Here is a 13,400-nt window from a genome sequence, read left to right on the forward strand (position 1 = left end):
TATTTTGTGTGTGTGTGTGTGTCATTTGGATGAAATTTACAGAGCAAATGCATCTTCCATACAGCAGTTCATACACGTTTGTTTCATGACATTGACCGCAATCCCCACAATGTAACAGCTCTCTTTTATCTTCTTCCCTTAAGTTACCTCTTCCCTGTGCCCTTCTTTCCTATGCATTCCTGCCCCCTGAGCCATCTCCCTGGGCAAACACTGCCCTTTTGTTTTTCCATGATTGATCGTTCTAAGGAGTGTATCTACCTGATGTAAATGTTCACCCCATATGCCTATCGATTGTTGGCTGGAAACCACGGGAGAGAGTTCCATTCCAGACCTGAAGGGTGACTAGGGGCCATAGTCTCAGGGATCTCCCCAGGCTGTATCAGACCAGTAAACCTGGTCTTATTTTTATTTTTATTTTTTTTTTATGATTTTGAGTTTTATTCCACATTGTTCTCCCACTCTATCTAGGATCTCTTGCACTGATTCCTAAGTGGTTGACAGTGGTAGCTGGGCACCGTCTAGTTCTTCTGGTCTCATGGTCATATAGGCTGAGTTTTGCAGGGTCCACTAGTCCCTTGGACTAATCGTTCCCATGCCCCTTTGGTTTTCTTCATTATTCTTTGCTCTGAATGAGGAAAGACCCATCATTGCATCTAGATGGCTGATTTTAAGGTTTTAAGACTCTAGTCACTCACTGCTCACTAAAGTAGGATGTGGAACAGTATTTTTGTGTAGTCTGTTATGCCAGTTGAGTTTGATGTCCCTGCAGCCATGATCCCAAGCCACAGGTCCCTCAACTCGCTCCATCAGGGTGGTTGACTGTCCCTGGGAGGTTATCATAACTCTGTCCCCTGTTAGTTCTCTTATACAGACGTTCTCACAGCACGTACAATAAATACGTATGTAGAAGTATCATCTGCCAGCCTTACATATGGTCATGGGTATATTCTCTTTCGCCTAGACACACCTGATCATTCAGCCTGTGTACCCATCTGTTTACCCATAGATTAGTGCATCATTTGATTTCTTGACTTCTATGTCCATGGGCATTGATTGTTGCTGCCCTAAGACCCCAGGAAGTCCCAGTCAGTTGGTGGATTTGGAAGTCTCAGCTTCAGGGCTGCATGGCATGGGTTTGGGGGCCCAGGTGGCCCTCCCAGCACCTATACAGCAGTTCTCAACAGGGAAGAGGGAAGGGAGGGAAATGCCCTTTTTTCTAAATGAGGTGCAGTCCAAAGACCCTCCGGCCACCATTCAGAAGTGTCCAGTTCAGTGGCTTTAGTATATTTACAAGACTGTGCAGCCGTCACCACTAGCTCGTTCCAGAACATCTTCATGGCCCCGGAAAGGAAACCCCACACCCACCCGGTCAGCAGGCAGTCCTCGTTGCCCCGCCTCCCCGCTTCTGCCAATGACTGAGCTCCATTCTGTTTCGGTGGGTTTGCCCAGTTGACGTTTCACTGCGTGACCCCTACAGTGCGCGGCCTTTTGGCTCTGGCGTCTTTCACTGGCACAGTGTTGCCAAGTTCATCTAATTGCAGCGGACACCTGTACTGCGTTCCTTTCCCCGCCCCGTTGGCTGATTTGGGGAAGTAGATTTCTGGCCTTTCTCCTCGTCTGCCTTGGGAACAGCCTCTGATGACGGATCAGCGGCTGCACTTGAGGTGAACCGGCCAGGAATCAGCCCAGGTCACCCACGGGGATGGAGGACTTCTCCCAATGACCACCACCTCCCCCTCGTCACTCCTTTTCAGAGCTGAGTAATGTTCCACTGTGTGGTGTGCCACATTTATCCACTCATCTTTGATGAGCATTTGGATGGCTTCCACTTTGGGGCTGTTATGAGTAATGCTGCCATGAACAGTCAAGGTTTTGTTTGGGCCTGAGTTTTCATTTCTCTTGGGTCTATACTTAGGTGTGGAGTTGCTGGGTCATGTGGCCACTCTGTGTTTAACCTTTTGAAGAACTGCCAGACTGTTTTCCACAGCAGCTGCACCATTTACCAGCAGAATATGAGGAGAAATGCCCTCTACTGAGCACCTATTGTATGCAAGAGCCCGGGTGGCACAGTGGTTAAACCATTTCTGCTAACTGAAAGGTCAGCAGTTTGAACTCGCTTCACAGAAAATGTGGCAGTCTGCTTCCATAAAGACTGACAGCCTTGGAAACCCTGTGGAGCGGTTTCACTCTGTCCTCTAGGGGCGCTATGAGTCGGAATCGACTCCATGGCTGTGGATTGGGTTTGGGCTTTGCTTCTGTGAAGATAGGAGCTCTGGTGGCATAGTGCCTAAGGCATTTGACTGCTAACAGGAAGGCTGGTTGAATCAAACCCATCAGCCACTCCTTGGAAGGACCATTGGGCAATCTACTTCCGAAGTGATACTGCCTCAGAAACTTAAGGGGAGGGGTCACTATGAGTTGGATCCAACTTGACAGCAGTGAGTTTGTTTTTTTGGTTTTCTGTGAAGATGGACGGCCTTGGAAACCCTCTGGGCCAGTTCCATTCTGTCTTCTAGGGACACTGTGAGCTGGGATGGACTCCACGGCCAAAAAAAAAAAAAAACAAACTCACTGCCATCCAGTTGGATCTGACTCATAGCGACCCCTCCTTGGGTTTCCAAGGCAGTATCACTACAGAAGTAGATTGCCCAATCTTCCTTCCGAGGAGTGGCTGGTGTGTTTGAACCAGTCAGATGCTTTAGGCACTACGCCACCAGAGCTCCCACATGCCAGGCATTGTGGTACTTCCTTTCCCAACCTCCTGTCCTGTGACCCTCACACCACTCCTGTGAAGTACCTAGGATTGCCTCTGTTTTACTGAGAAAGACACTGAGGCTCAGAGAAGTGGAGTACTGCCCAGGATCCCACAGAGAATCTGTGGCAGGGACCTGGAATCACACCTAGTTTGTCCCTTACATTTTCCTGTCTACTCAGTGATTACTGACTCACTGACCATCTAGAAGCTGAAGTCAAATCAGTCCCCTCCCACCCCCAACTCTCCTGGGCATTGTTTTGCAGACGGGAAAGCTGGACCCTCACTACCCCAAGGTCTGCGGACACAGAGGGAACGTCTTAGACATCAAGTGGAACCCTTTTGATGATTTTGAGATTGCCTCCTGTTCCGAAGATGCCACGGTGAGCACCAGGTGGTGAGGGGGTGCCCATAACGGAAAGAGCGGGATGGGGCAGGCGCTCCAATGTTGTGTGTGCTCAGCTCTGAGGCCCCAGACTCCTTTATGGCTGAGGTGAGGTCACCATGGGGAAGGGAGCTAAGCAGATTGAGGAGGAAAAGTGCTGGACTCTAGGACTTGGGGTACCACCCCTCCTCTCCACAGACCTCAGCTTCCCCTCCCATCAAATGCATACAATGGCTCCCACCTGTCTTACAAAGATTCAGTGAGACTTTTATTGCAGTGGGAAAGCCCACTCTTTGGGGGCCTATAAAATGCTGATGGACATTTTCACTGTGGTCAGAAAACATTAGGCCACTTAATCTCTCAGACAATGGGAAAGCCAGCTTCAAAGGAAGGGAGTGGAGCCTTAAATGAAAATGGAACCAAAGCCACCCCCAAACCTTCAATTCCAGCAACATTTTTGAGCTCCTGTTCGGTGCCAAGGATGTAGTCCCTGTCCCCACAACACCCAGTGTTGTTTATAATTTATTCTGTGGCTACTTCTAACACAGTGAGTATGGCTTGAAACAGAAGACACAGATAGGATCGGATATTAAAATAAGGTTCAAAGTCACAGTCACCATTTATTGTGGGCCTGCTGTGTTCCCGACTCCTTGCGTACCACATCACTCAGTCTTGCCAGCAGCCCCACACAGTAGGCTGATTTTCTGATGGAGCGCCAAGGATCGGAGAGGTGCAGTAGTTTGTCCCTGACCACACGGTTTGTGGGAGGCAGAGTCAGCCTTTAGACGGGGGCCGCTCTAACTCCAAAGCCCGTTCTTCCCCTGAGCTGTGCCACCTTCTCAAACAGCAAGAGCCACAAACGGAGGAAGATGAGGACATAATCCCAGAAATAGAGGCTCAGGAGGGTTGCAGCAGCTAAGCCCTAGGTTTAGCTCCGAGCTGCCTGGCAGCCAAGGCAAAAAGGGAAATACATGGAACATATTGCAGAGCCCTCACTATCTGATCAAAGGGAGCAGACCTGGAGAGGCAGGCAGAAAATTCTAAGAAGACTTGTGTCGGTTTCCATGTAGGAGAGGCTGAGGAATTAAGGACCGTGCCTGCCACGGTGGCTTCGCTGAAAGTGCAGTCAGGCCCTGTGAGAACTGCCCTAGTCTCCAGTGAGTGCAAGGCCTCTAACAGGACATCAGATGCCTGACACTGTCCCACTGCTGTAATACCTGCACTTCCAAGCTGGCTTTGAAGGCTCCCTTAAAGGTCTCTTCCATCCCCATCTGGCCGAGGGCAGACCACTGTCCAGTCCCGGACACCCCAGGGGCGGGGGCACTGGACGTGATTGTCAGGAATGGCAGTGCCTTTTCTGCCTCCAGCAGGGCCCAGAGTGAGTTCAGGCCCCTGTGGACCAGGTGCTCAGAGCTTCCCTCCTTGTCCCCTGGGGTGTACTGAGGAGAGGACAGCCTTAGGTGCCACAGTTTGGCGGATGGTGTGAATGCCTTCCATACAGACCTGCCAAGGGTTTGCCCTCCAGGCCAAAGCTGGTTCCGTGTGGTCACTGCCTTCCGCAGACTGACCTGTCTAGAGCCTAGCACTACTCTTTTCTTTTTTTAAAAATACCTTTATTTTTAATTTTTATTGTGATTTGGGTGAAAGTTTACAGAGCAAATTCACTTTCCATACAGCAGCTCACATGCACTTTGTCTCATGACATTGACTGCAATTTCCCATAATGCAACAGCTGCCCGCCCACTTCCTCCCCTTAGTTACCTCTTCCCTGTATCCTTCGCTCCCATGCACTCCCACCCCCCTGACTCTCTCCCTGTGCACACACAGCCCTTCGATTCTCCCATGACTGATCTCTCCAAGGAGTGTATCTACCTAATGTAAATGTCTAGCTCATATGTCTGTCTTTTGTTTGGCTGGAAGCCACAGGTATGGGTTCAGTTCCAGACCCGAAGGGCAGCAAGGGGCCATAGTCTCAGGGGTTCTACCACGTAGAGCCGGGCACTACTCTTGTGGGTTGGCTTCCTGGTTTTGAATCCAAGACGACCAGGAAATAAATGTTTGCTGAATTGAATTGAAACACAGTCCACTTGAAAAACCTGTATCTTTCTCAGAGGGGTGTGGCCCCTCACGTAGGGGTCTGAGAACGCTGCAGGGCACTGGGGAACATCAGGCCCCCACCATCCTGCACGCTGTTTCCCTCGGCAGCACCCCAGTATCTCTGCTCGTACACCTCCGTGACGGGACTTTCTGCTTTCTGCTGTGGCAGCCCCTTCCACCCTTGCATGGCACTGATCGGTAGAAGCGGAGTGAGGGCCACCTGCCCGCTGCCTGCGGCAGTGACAGAAGGAAGCCGGCCCTTTGCAGGCCTCGCTGGTGTGCAGGCTGTGACCCATCCGGCTCAGGCCTCTCCCAGCCGGTCCAAGCCAAGGGCTCCTCCAGAGCACAGAACTTGGCCCCGTTCAGTCCTGATCCGGATCCTGCGCTGGCTCCCTGGTGCCCTGATGGTACAGCACAAACGTGTCGTCCTGGCGTTCGAGGCTCCCCCAGGCCTTTGGACAAGGAGTGGGCAGACCATTGTACTTTGGGGGGCATCCTAGGCTGGGAGCAGATTTGCTCTGACATCGAGCCTGGGGGACAGACCTATGGCCCATCTGCCCACCCCCTTGGGTCACCAGGATGGCAGAGTTGGAAACCTCAGCTTATCTTGGCTCAATGCCTGTCCGTGCTCAGGCTGGGGGACCCCGGTGAAGCCCCTGGCCCTCTGAGGGCCCCAAGCTTCCCTATCACTGCGTGAGAGTTTGACACAGAGAGCTCCCCTAGTCCTTGTGCTGGGCACTGCCAGGCGTGGGGTGGCAGGGCTCTGAGGGGCTCTGGCTGACTCCCCCTGGGCCGGGTCTCCTTGCCAGATTAAGATCTGGGACATCCCGAAGCAGCTGCTGTCCAGGAACCTCACAGCCTTCAGCAAGGAGCTGGTGGGCCACTCCCGCAGAGTGGGCCTGGTGGAGTGGCACCCCACCGCCGCCGACATCCTCTTCAGCTCTGGCTATGACTACAAGGTGGGTCTGCTTGGGGAGGTGGGCTGGGCCCTGCCCAGAGAAGGCCCCCTGCTCCTACACCCTGTGGAGTCTCTCCCAGCTCGGTCTCTGATTTGCTGTCTAACCCAGGCAAGGCCCTTGTCTTCTCTGGGCCTCAGTTTCCCAAGCTGTACACAGATGGGGTGGATGGGACCATAGCTGAGGCTCTTACACGTTTCCCTTTGCGACTCCACAGGGCTCTCAAATGGATGAAAGGGTTGGGGGTGCTCTGGGTGCCTCTGGGCTCCCCACCTCCTTCCAGTCAGAAGGATCCTCTCTTATCTGACAGACGGAGCTGTCTGCAGGGCCGCTGCCCCCGGCCGAGCAGCCCGCTCCGTCCACGTCTCGCTGGGGTGCTGTTCTCATTGAGGCTGTGGGGCTGGCTTACTGTGGAGCTTGTGCAGTGCACGGCCCGTGCAGCGGAACGTGGCAGCCCCGTTTGTGTGAGGTGGAAGCTATGCTGCTAAGAGTTGAAACCCCCTGGATTAGCGGGTCTCCTAGGGTCCTCCCAGCATGGGTGCTTTGTTGCTCAAGGGCAGATGGTGTCTTCCTTTCCCTGCCACACAGCCTGACTCCCAGCCCCCCCGCTGCTCTGTGCAGCCTCAGACCCAGGTCCGGCCCGCCCGAGGCTTCGTGGCCAGGCCGCCATCTGCACTATCCCCTCCCGGGGGTACTGTGTTTCACTGTAGCCCAGCAGGCGGTGGCCGTGGGGGCTGGGGTGGGGGTGGCTGCTGTGCTCAGCTGGCCCTGCTCTGCAGGTGATGGTCTGGAACCTGGACACAAAGGAGGCGGTAATCATGAGCCCCGTGAGGACAATTGACTGTCACCAAGATGTGATCCTCTCCATGTCCTTCAACACCAATGGCAGCCTGCTGGCCACCGCCTGCAAAGACCGCAAGATTCGAATCCTCGACCCCCGAATGGGGTCGGTCCTCAAGGTCAGTGCTGGGCTAGCATCTGGCATGGACATCAGAAGGTAGGGGTCAGAGGACTATGGAGCACAGTGGGGGTGGGGAAGTTTCTGAGGACAGCTTTCACATATTATCCCCTTCTGCGTTCTCCAGGAACTCTGGGGGGGTTAGTGGTTAAGACATTTGGCTGCTAACCAGAAGGCTGGTGGTCTGAACCCACCAGCCGCTCTGTGGAACACAGATGAGGCAGTGTCCTTCCGTCAAGATTTATAGCCTTGGAGACCCAGTGGGGGTCACTGTGAGTTGGAGTCGACTTGATGGCTTGTTGTTGTTATGTGCCGTCGAGTCGGACCTGACTCATAGCGACCCCTCCGTGGGTTGCCGAGGCAGTATCACTACGGAAGTAGATAGCCCCATCTTCCTTCCGAGGAGTTGCTGGTGGGGTTGAACCGCCAGCCTTCTGGTCAGCAGTCCAGTGCCTTAGGCCCTATGCTACCAGAGCTCCCGACTTGATGGCAGTGGTTTGGTTTTTGGTTGGTTCTGGACTCTCAGGGCCCTTGGGAGATAGGGTCTCCCCATTTTTCAGATGAGGAAACGGAGGCTAAAGAGAGGTGAAGTGACTTGCTCATATAGAGAGTTGGGATTTGAACCTGCCTGGTGCTGGAGATCCAGGAGTGAATGACAGGGAGATGCTGCCAGCCTGGTGGGTGAGCCCAGCCTTGTGTGCGTAATTAACTAACTCCAACACTTCGGAGTGCACCTCAGCTCTGTCACTGGCCGTGGGGTCGGGAGAGCTGGGGGTGCCCCATCGCTCCACCGTGTGACCTTAGGCTCTTAGCCTCTGTCCATCCTCTGCGACACTGGGCCGCAGTCCTCTGGGATGAGCTGTGCAGGTGACGTTGCCCGCCCACCCTGCTGCATGGCACACGCAGGTGCTCGGAAAAATAACCCCCAGCTACACAGAAGGGGAGAGTCCATGTACACAGAAGGCTCCCAGAGGCGGTGGCCCACAGGGTACTGCAGGCAGAGCTGTGGTGAGGAGGGCAGGCTTCCTCGGCAGAGCAGCATGATGCCAGGGAGGCCAGAGGCGCCAGCACCAGGACCCTCTCCCAGGGTGTCTGTCCCACCTGCCCGTGTTCCTGCAGGAAGCCAGCTACAAAGGGCACCGGGCCAACAAGGTGCTGTTTCTGGGGAACCTGAGGAAGCTGCTGTCCACAGGCACATCCCGATGGAACAACCGGCAGATGGCCCTGTGGGACCAGGTGCGCCTCACACCCAGTCCCACTGCCCCCTCACCATCGCCTCTCGGCCAAGTGCACACCTCATGCATCTGTTCATGCGGTCATTCGTTCATTCGTTTCTCAAGGACTTTCTTAGTCAGGCTGCCAGGTGCTGGGGATCCAGGCACAATGACGGAGATGCTGACAGCCCAGTGGGTGAGCCCAGGCCTGTGTGCATCTCGTCAGGCCAGGAGAGAGCCAGGCGGCACTCGGCAGAGAGGCTCTGAATCTGGGACCGGGACTGGGAGGGATGGGAAGCAGAGGGTCTTCTGGGCTGAAGCAGCAGCTGCAGCAAAGACTAGGGGCAAAGTCCTGGGGGGGTGGGCGGGAGGAGCTTGTCGTTTAGGGTGGGGGCCTCATGGGAGTAGGGTGAGGACCAGGACAAGCAGTGCTGATCTGAAGGAGCACCTGACTGGGATTTCAAAGGCCGGGCATGCCGCTTCCCTTCCTCAGTGGCCTCCTTCACCTACTAAAGTCAGCAAACCAACAGGCGGCGTGGGGGAGATTAGGTGTCTGGATGGTGGTTTGCTAATGGAGAGTGACGCGAGAGAGAAGATGTGGTTGCGGGTGAGAGTCTGAAAATAACATCTCCATGACAGCAGCCCACAGGCTGGACGTCATGAACCTGGACCTCCTCCCGACGGCCCACAAACATACAGCCTCAGTCTGTGACACGCACACGCACACGCACGCACACTCTTGCCCACACTCAGTCTCTGTCTCACACTCAGCCTCTCTCTTACACACCCTGTACACTCAGTCTCTCACACAGAGAAACTCTCTCACACACACTCACTGTCTTGCACACAAATACTAACTCAGTCTCTCACACACAAACTCTCTTGTACCCACACTAACTCAGTCTCTCCTTAGAAACACACACTACATCTATCTCTCTCTTACACACACACATCCCCCACCCTGTGGCAGGGATTCCCATGCTGGCTGAGGGCCCCGTGAGTGACCACCAGCCTTGCTGGTCTCCCCTCTCCTCGCAGGATGACCTCTCTGTGCCTCTCACAGAGGAGGACCTGGATGGCTCTTCAGGGGTGCTGTTCCCCTTCTATGATGTGGACACCAACATGCTCTACGTGGTGGGGAAGGTCAGCCGGGCATGGGCGGGGAGGCGGCAAACGGCTGTGCTGCCAGCTGGCCCCACTGGTGCACGACAGCAGCCTGGCGTCCATGGGGTGGGGCAGGGGCAGCACCACTCCCTCTGGGGCCGGTCAGGCCACTTCATGGTTGTTGAGGTTCATACAGGGTGCCCAGAGGCAGGAGGAGGAGAGGTGGGTGGAAATGGTTCTTTTGTCCTCACACATTCTCCATGGAAAGAGCTTCAGTTCCTTCCTTGTTTAAATGATTGTGTTGGGATGTGCGTACACCATGCACAGTGCGCCATATCCAGCATTTGGGGGACCCTGAAGATGGGCTGGAGGCAGGGCCTCTTCCCTGCAGCAGAAGCCCGTTCCCTTTAGCCCTTGCGGGGGGCAAGCCTGTGATCTCAGCTGGCCCACACCCACTTGAGGCACACTCAGAATGGCTCGCTGACCACTCCCCCTGTGGGAAGCCCACCACTCCCCCTGTGGGAAGCCCGCCACTCCCCCTGTGGGAAGCCCGGTGCCCCTCTCACCAGGCATTAGCCCCTGCCAGCTGTGGGGCCAGGTGGGGCGGGACCAGTCAGTGTGCCTCGGCAGAGCACTCTTTAAATTTGGGGCACAAGAGGTCTTCACTGGGTAGGACTGTGCCACATTTGGCTCCCCTGGCCACTGCCCACCAGTGCCAGCCTCTGCCCCGGCCCACACTCTGTGATGATCACAAACGCCCTCCAAGGCTGAGACCCGTGGCCGGTCTCTGAGGCCCAGCCAGTTCTGAGCCGTGTCTGTGATTCTCAGGTGAGCGTGGGCCTGGGGCTCATCTTCCCAAAGCCTCTGCTCTGGAGGGACAGGGTGGACGAGGGTCCTGGTTGGGGGATGGAACAGTCAAATGAGAACCCCCTCCCTTCTTGGGGGACCCCGAGTCCCCCAGGTTTCCCTTGTGTGAGGTGGGTTTGCCAGCCGCTCACTCACTGTGAATGCCAGGGGGGGAGGTGATGGACCCAGGAGCCCACTCTGCATCTTCCCTTCCTCCCCCTCAGGGCGATGGCAACATTCGCTACTACGAGGTGAGCTCGGACAAGCCTCACTTGAACTACCTGACCGAATACCGCTCCTATTACCCGCAGAAGGGGATCGGTGAGTGTGGGGCCCCGAGGCCACTCGAGGTCAGGGCTTCAGTGCCAGGCCTGCAGAGACAGGGGCGAGTCAGACAATGGGTCCTCCCCGGAGGGGCCCACAATCCGTAGGGGAGATGGCACCTCAGCACTCCGACTGTAACTGTCACTGGAATTGTAATTGAGATGTGCAAGGGGTTGTCTCAAAGCACAAAAGAGGAAGTCAGGGAAGGCTGCCTGGAGGAGGCAGTGTTGGAGGAGCCGGAAGAGCAGAGTAGGGCACCAGAGGAGAATGAAGGTGCTCCTGGCCCAGGATAGGGCGGTTACAGCAACAGCGGGAGACCTGAGAGGCCAGCCGGAGAGAGCATCCAGGGAGCAGCCCCCATCCCCCAACCTGCATTTTAAGTGTGTTTGGCTCAGAGGGGCGACGGGACTGGAGATGGGGGGCCCTGTGCAGAGTGGAAGGAGCCCTAGTGGTGCAAATGGTTAAGCACTCAGCTACCGATTGAAAACTTGGTTTGAACTCAGCCAGCAGCTTCTGGGGAGAAAGACCAGACAATCTGCTTCTGAAAAGGTTACCCACTGCATGGAGTCCATTCCGACCCACAGCGCCCCTAGAGGACTGAGTGGAACTGCCCCACAGGGTCTCCAAGGCTGTCGATCTTCACAGAAGCAAAGCCCAAACTACACCCACTGCCCTGGAGTCCATTCTGACCCACAGCGCCCCTAGAGGACAGAGTGAAACTGCCTCGCAGGGTTTCCAAGGCTGTCAATCTTCACGGAAGCAGCTGCCGTGTCTTTCTGCCAGAGCGGCTGGTGGATTTGAACTGCAGATTCTCTGAGGTGGTTCTGTTCTGTCACAGGGAGTCACTGTGATAAGAATCGACTCCACTGTACCCACCAACAACATGCAGAGCAAACCTACCGTAAGGCCAGCTTAAAAAAAACTCACTACCGTCGAGTTGGACCTGACTCATAGCGACCCCTCCTTGGGTTTCTGAGGCGGTATCACTACCTCAGTAGTAGATTGCTCAGTCTTCCTTCCGAGGAGTGGCTGGTGGGTTTGAACTACCAGTCCTCTGGTTAGCAGTCAAATGCCTCAGACGCTATGCCACCAGAGTGCCTAGCTAGAATCACTGAAATCCTTGAAAACCAAAAAAAACCCACTGCCATCGAGTTGGATCCGACTCATAGCAACCCCTCCTTGGATTTCCGAGGCGGTATCACTACAGAAGTAGATTGCCCAGCCTTCCTTCCGAGTAGTGGCTGGTGGGTTTGAACTGCCAGCCTTCTGGTTAGTGGTCAAGTGCCTTAGGCACTACACCACCAGCACTCCCAAAATCCTTGAAGGTGGGAATTACCTTGGTTGTTTCCCAGGCACAGAGCCCAGCCCAGAATAGGTATTTGTTTATGGTTCGTTGAGTGAAGGAAAGTGGGAGAAGGGTTGTTCTTGTCTACGTCTGGGCATGCGGGCTGCGTCCCTATGACCCCCAAGCCAGCCTGCAGCCTTCTGTCCCCTTGGCCGTCTGCTTGCAGGTGTCATGCCAAAGAGAGGCCTTGACGTGTGCTCCTGTGAGATCTTCCGCTTCTACAAGCTGGTCACAACCAAAAGCCTCATCGAACCCATATCCATGATTGTGCCCCGGCGGGTAAGGGCAGTGGGGCCAGCCCAGAGGGAGGCAGGGACCTGCCATGGGGAGGCCAGCGGCCACTCCCCAAGGGGAAGGCCTTCTCATGGCTATTGTGGCATCACCAGGAACCAGGAGTCCTGGGTCTCACCCACCTTGGCTCCTGAGGTGCTGGGTGACCCTGGGTGACACCTCTGCTCTCTGAGCCTTGATTTCCCCACCTCGGCAGAGCTGGGGAGAGGCTAGCTCCCACCTGGGCAGCCCTTCCTCCCCCCTCATCCTGCTGTCCTGACTTCTTCTGCAGTCAGAATCCTACCAAGAGGACATCTACCCCCCCACAGCAGGGGCCCAGCCCTCTCTCACGGCCCAGGAGTGGCTCAGCGGCATGAACCGAGGTGAGCACGGCAGACGCAAGGCTTCAGGCAGATGTAGGGAAACTCGTGCCCAGTGTTCCCGGGAGCCCCGAGGGGTTCAGCCTGTATTTGTATTCTTCTGTAACCCCAGAGGACAGCCAGTGCCCAGTGGCTGGGATGGTCAGAGAAGTTGTAGAGAGGCGTGTTCCATGTGGCTCAGAAAACTCCCACGACTCCAGGAACATGGCCCTATGGAAAGTCTTTGAACTCTGGGCTGTGTAGGGTGACCGGGTCAGCCCAGCCCTCACCCCATCCTTCTTGGCCTGAGGGACCCTCCAGGCAGCAACCCCCGGCCAGGCCCTTCTCCCACTCTGTGTGCCTTGCCCCACTTCTCCCTCCATGACCACAAGAGAGGCAGCACAGGGGGCGGAGGGCAGTGGGTGCCTCCCTCCACCCTCCCCTCCCAGGAGCTGGCTTTGTGACTGAAGTGCCCCTGCCCTGCCCGTTCCCTTCACCCCCCCCCCCGTGGCTCTGTCTGGGGGGCTGGAAGCCAGTGGGAATCCTCCCAGTTTTGTTCGCCCATAGACGGGTCTTCCTCCTCTCTGGGACTCCCATGTCCTCATCTGAGTCTGGGACGCCTGGCTCTCCCGCTTCCCGGGGGGTGATGGGAGAATGAAGGACTTGGGAGACGGCAGGTCAGTGTGGGTGGGCCGGACCTAAGGCGCTTGCCGTGCCCCCTGGTTTCCAGGAGCTGCAGCACAGGCGTCTGTGCTCCGACGGCCCTGGTCCACGTGTTGGGCCTGTCTGT

The 13,400-nt window shown here is 55.8% G+C and overlaps 1 protein-coding gene across 1 annotated transcript in view; it reads left to right on the forward strand.

Moving 5' to 3' along the window:
• The window catches only part of CORO2A (coronin 2A), a 48,658-nt gene that overhangs the window by 29,136 nt on the left and 6,122 nt on the right, over nucleotides 1–13,400 (forward strand). Inside the window, exons 2-9 of the mRNA XM_007958358.1 lie at nucleotides 3,019–3,135; nucleotides 6,044–6,193; nucleotides 6,970–7,149; nucleotides 8,268–8,384; nucleotides 9,401–9,505; nucleotides 10,537–10,633; nucleotides 12,148–12,260; nucleotides 12,544–12,634. Coding sequence (XP_007956549.1) covers nucleotides 3,019–3,135; nucleotides 6,044–6,193; nucleotides 6,970–7,149; nucleotides 8,268–8,384; nucleotides 9,401–9,505; nucleotides 10,537–10,633; nucleotides 12,148–12,260; nucleotides 12,544–12,634 — 970 coding nt within the window. The remainder of the gene's footprint in view (nucleotides 1–3,018; nucleotides 3,136–6,043; nucleotides 6,194–6,969; nucleotides 7,150–8,267; nucleotides 8,385–9,400; nucleotides 9,506–10,536; nucleotides 10,634–12,147; nucleotides 12,261–12,543; nucleotides 12,635–13,400) is intronic.

Source organism: Orycteropus afer, unplaced genomic scaffold (genome assembly GCF_000298275.1).
Source record: "Orycteropus afer afer isolate SDZICR_OR568_19922 unplaced genomic scaffold, OryAfe1.0 scaffold00943, whole genome shotgun sequence".
NCBI lineage: Eukaryota > Metazoa > Chordata > Mammalia > Tubulidentata > Orycteropodidae > Orycteropus > Orycteropus afer.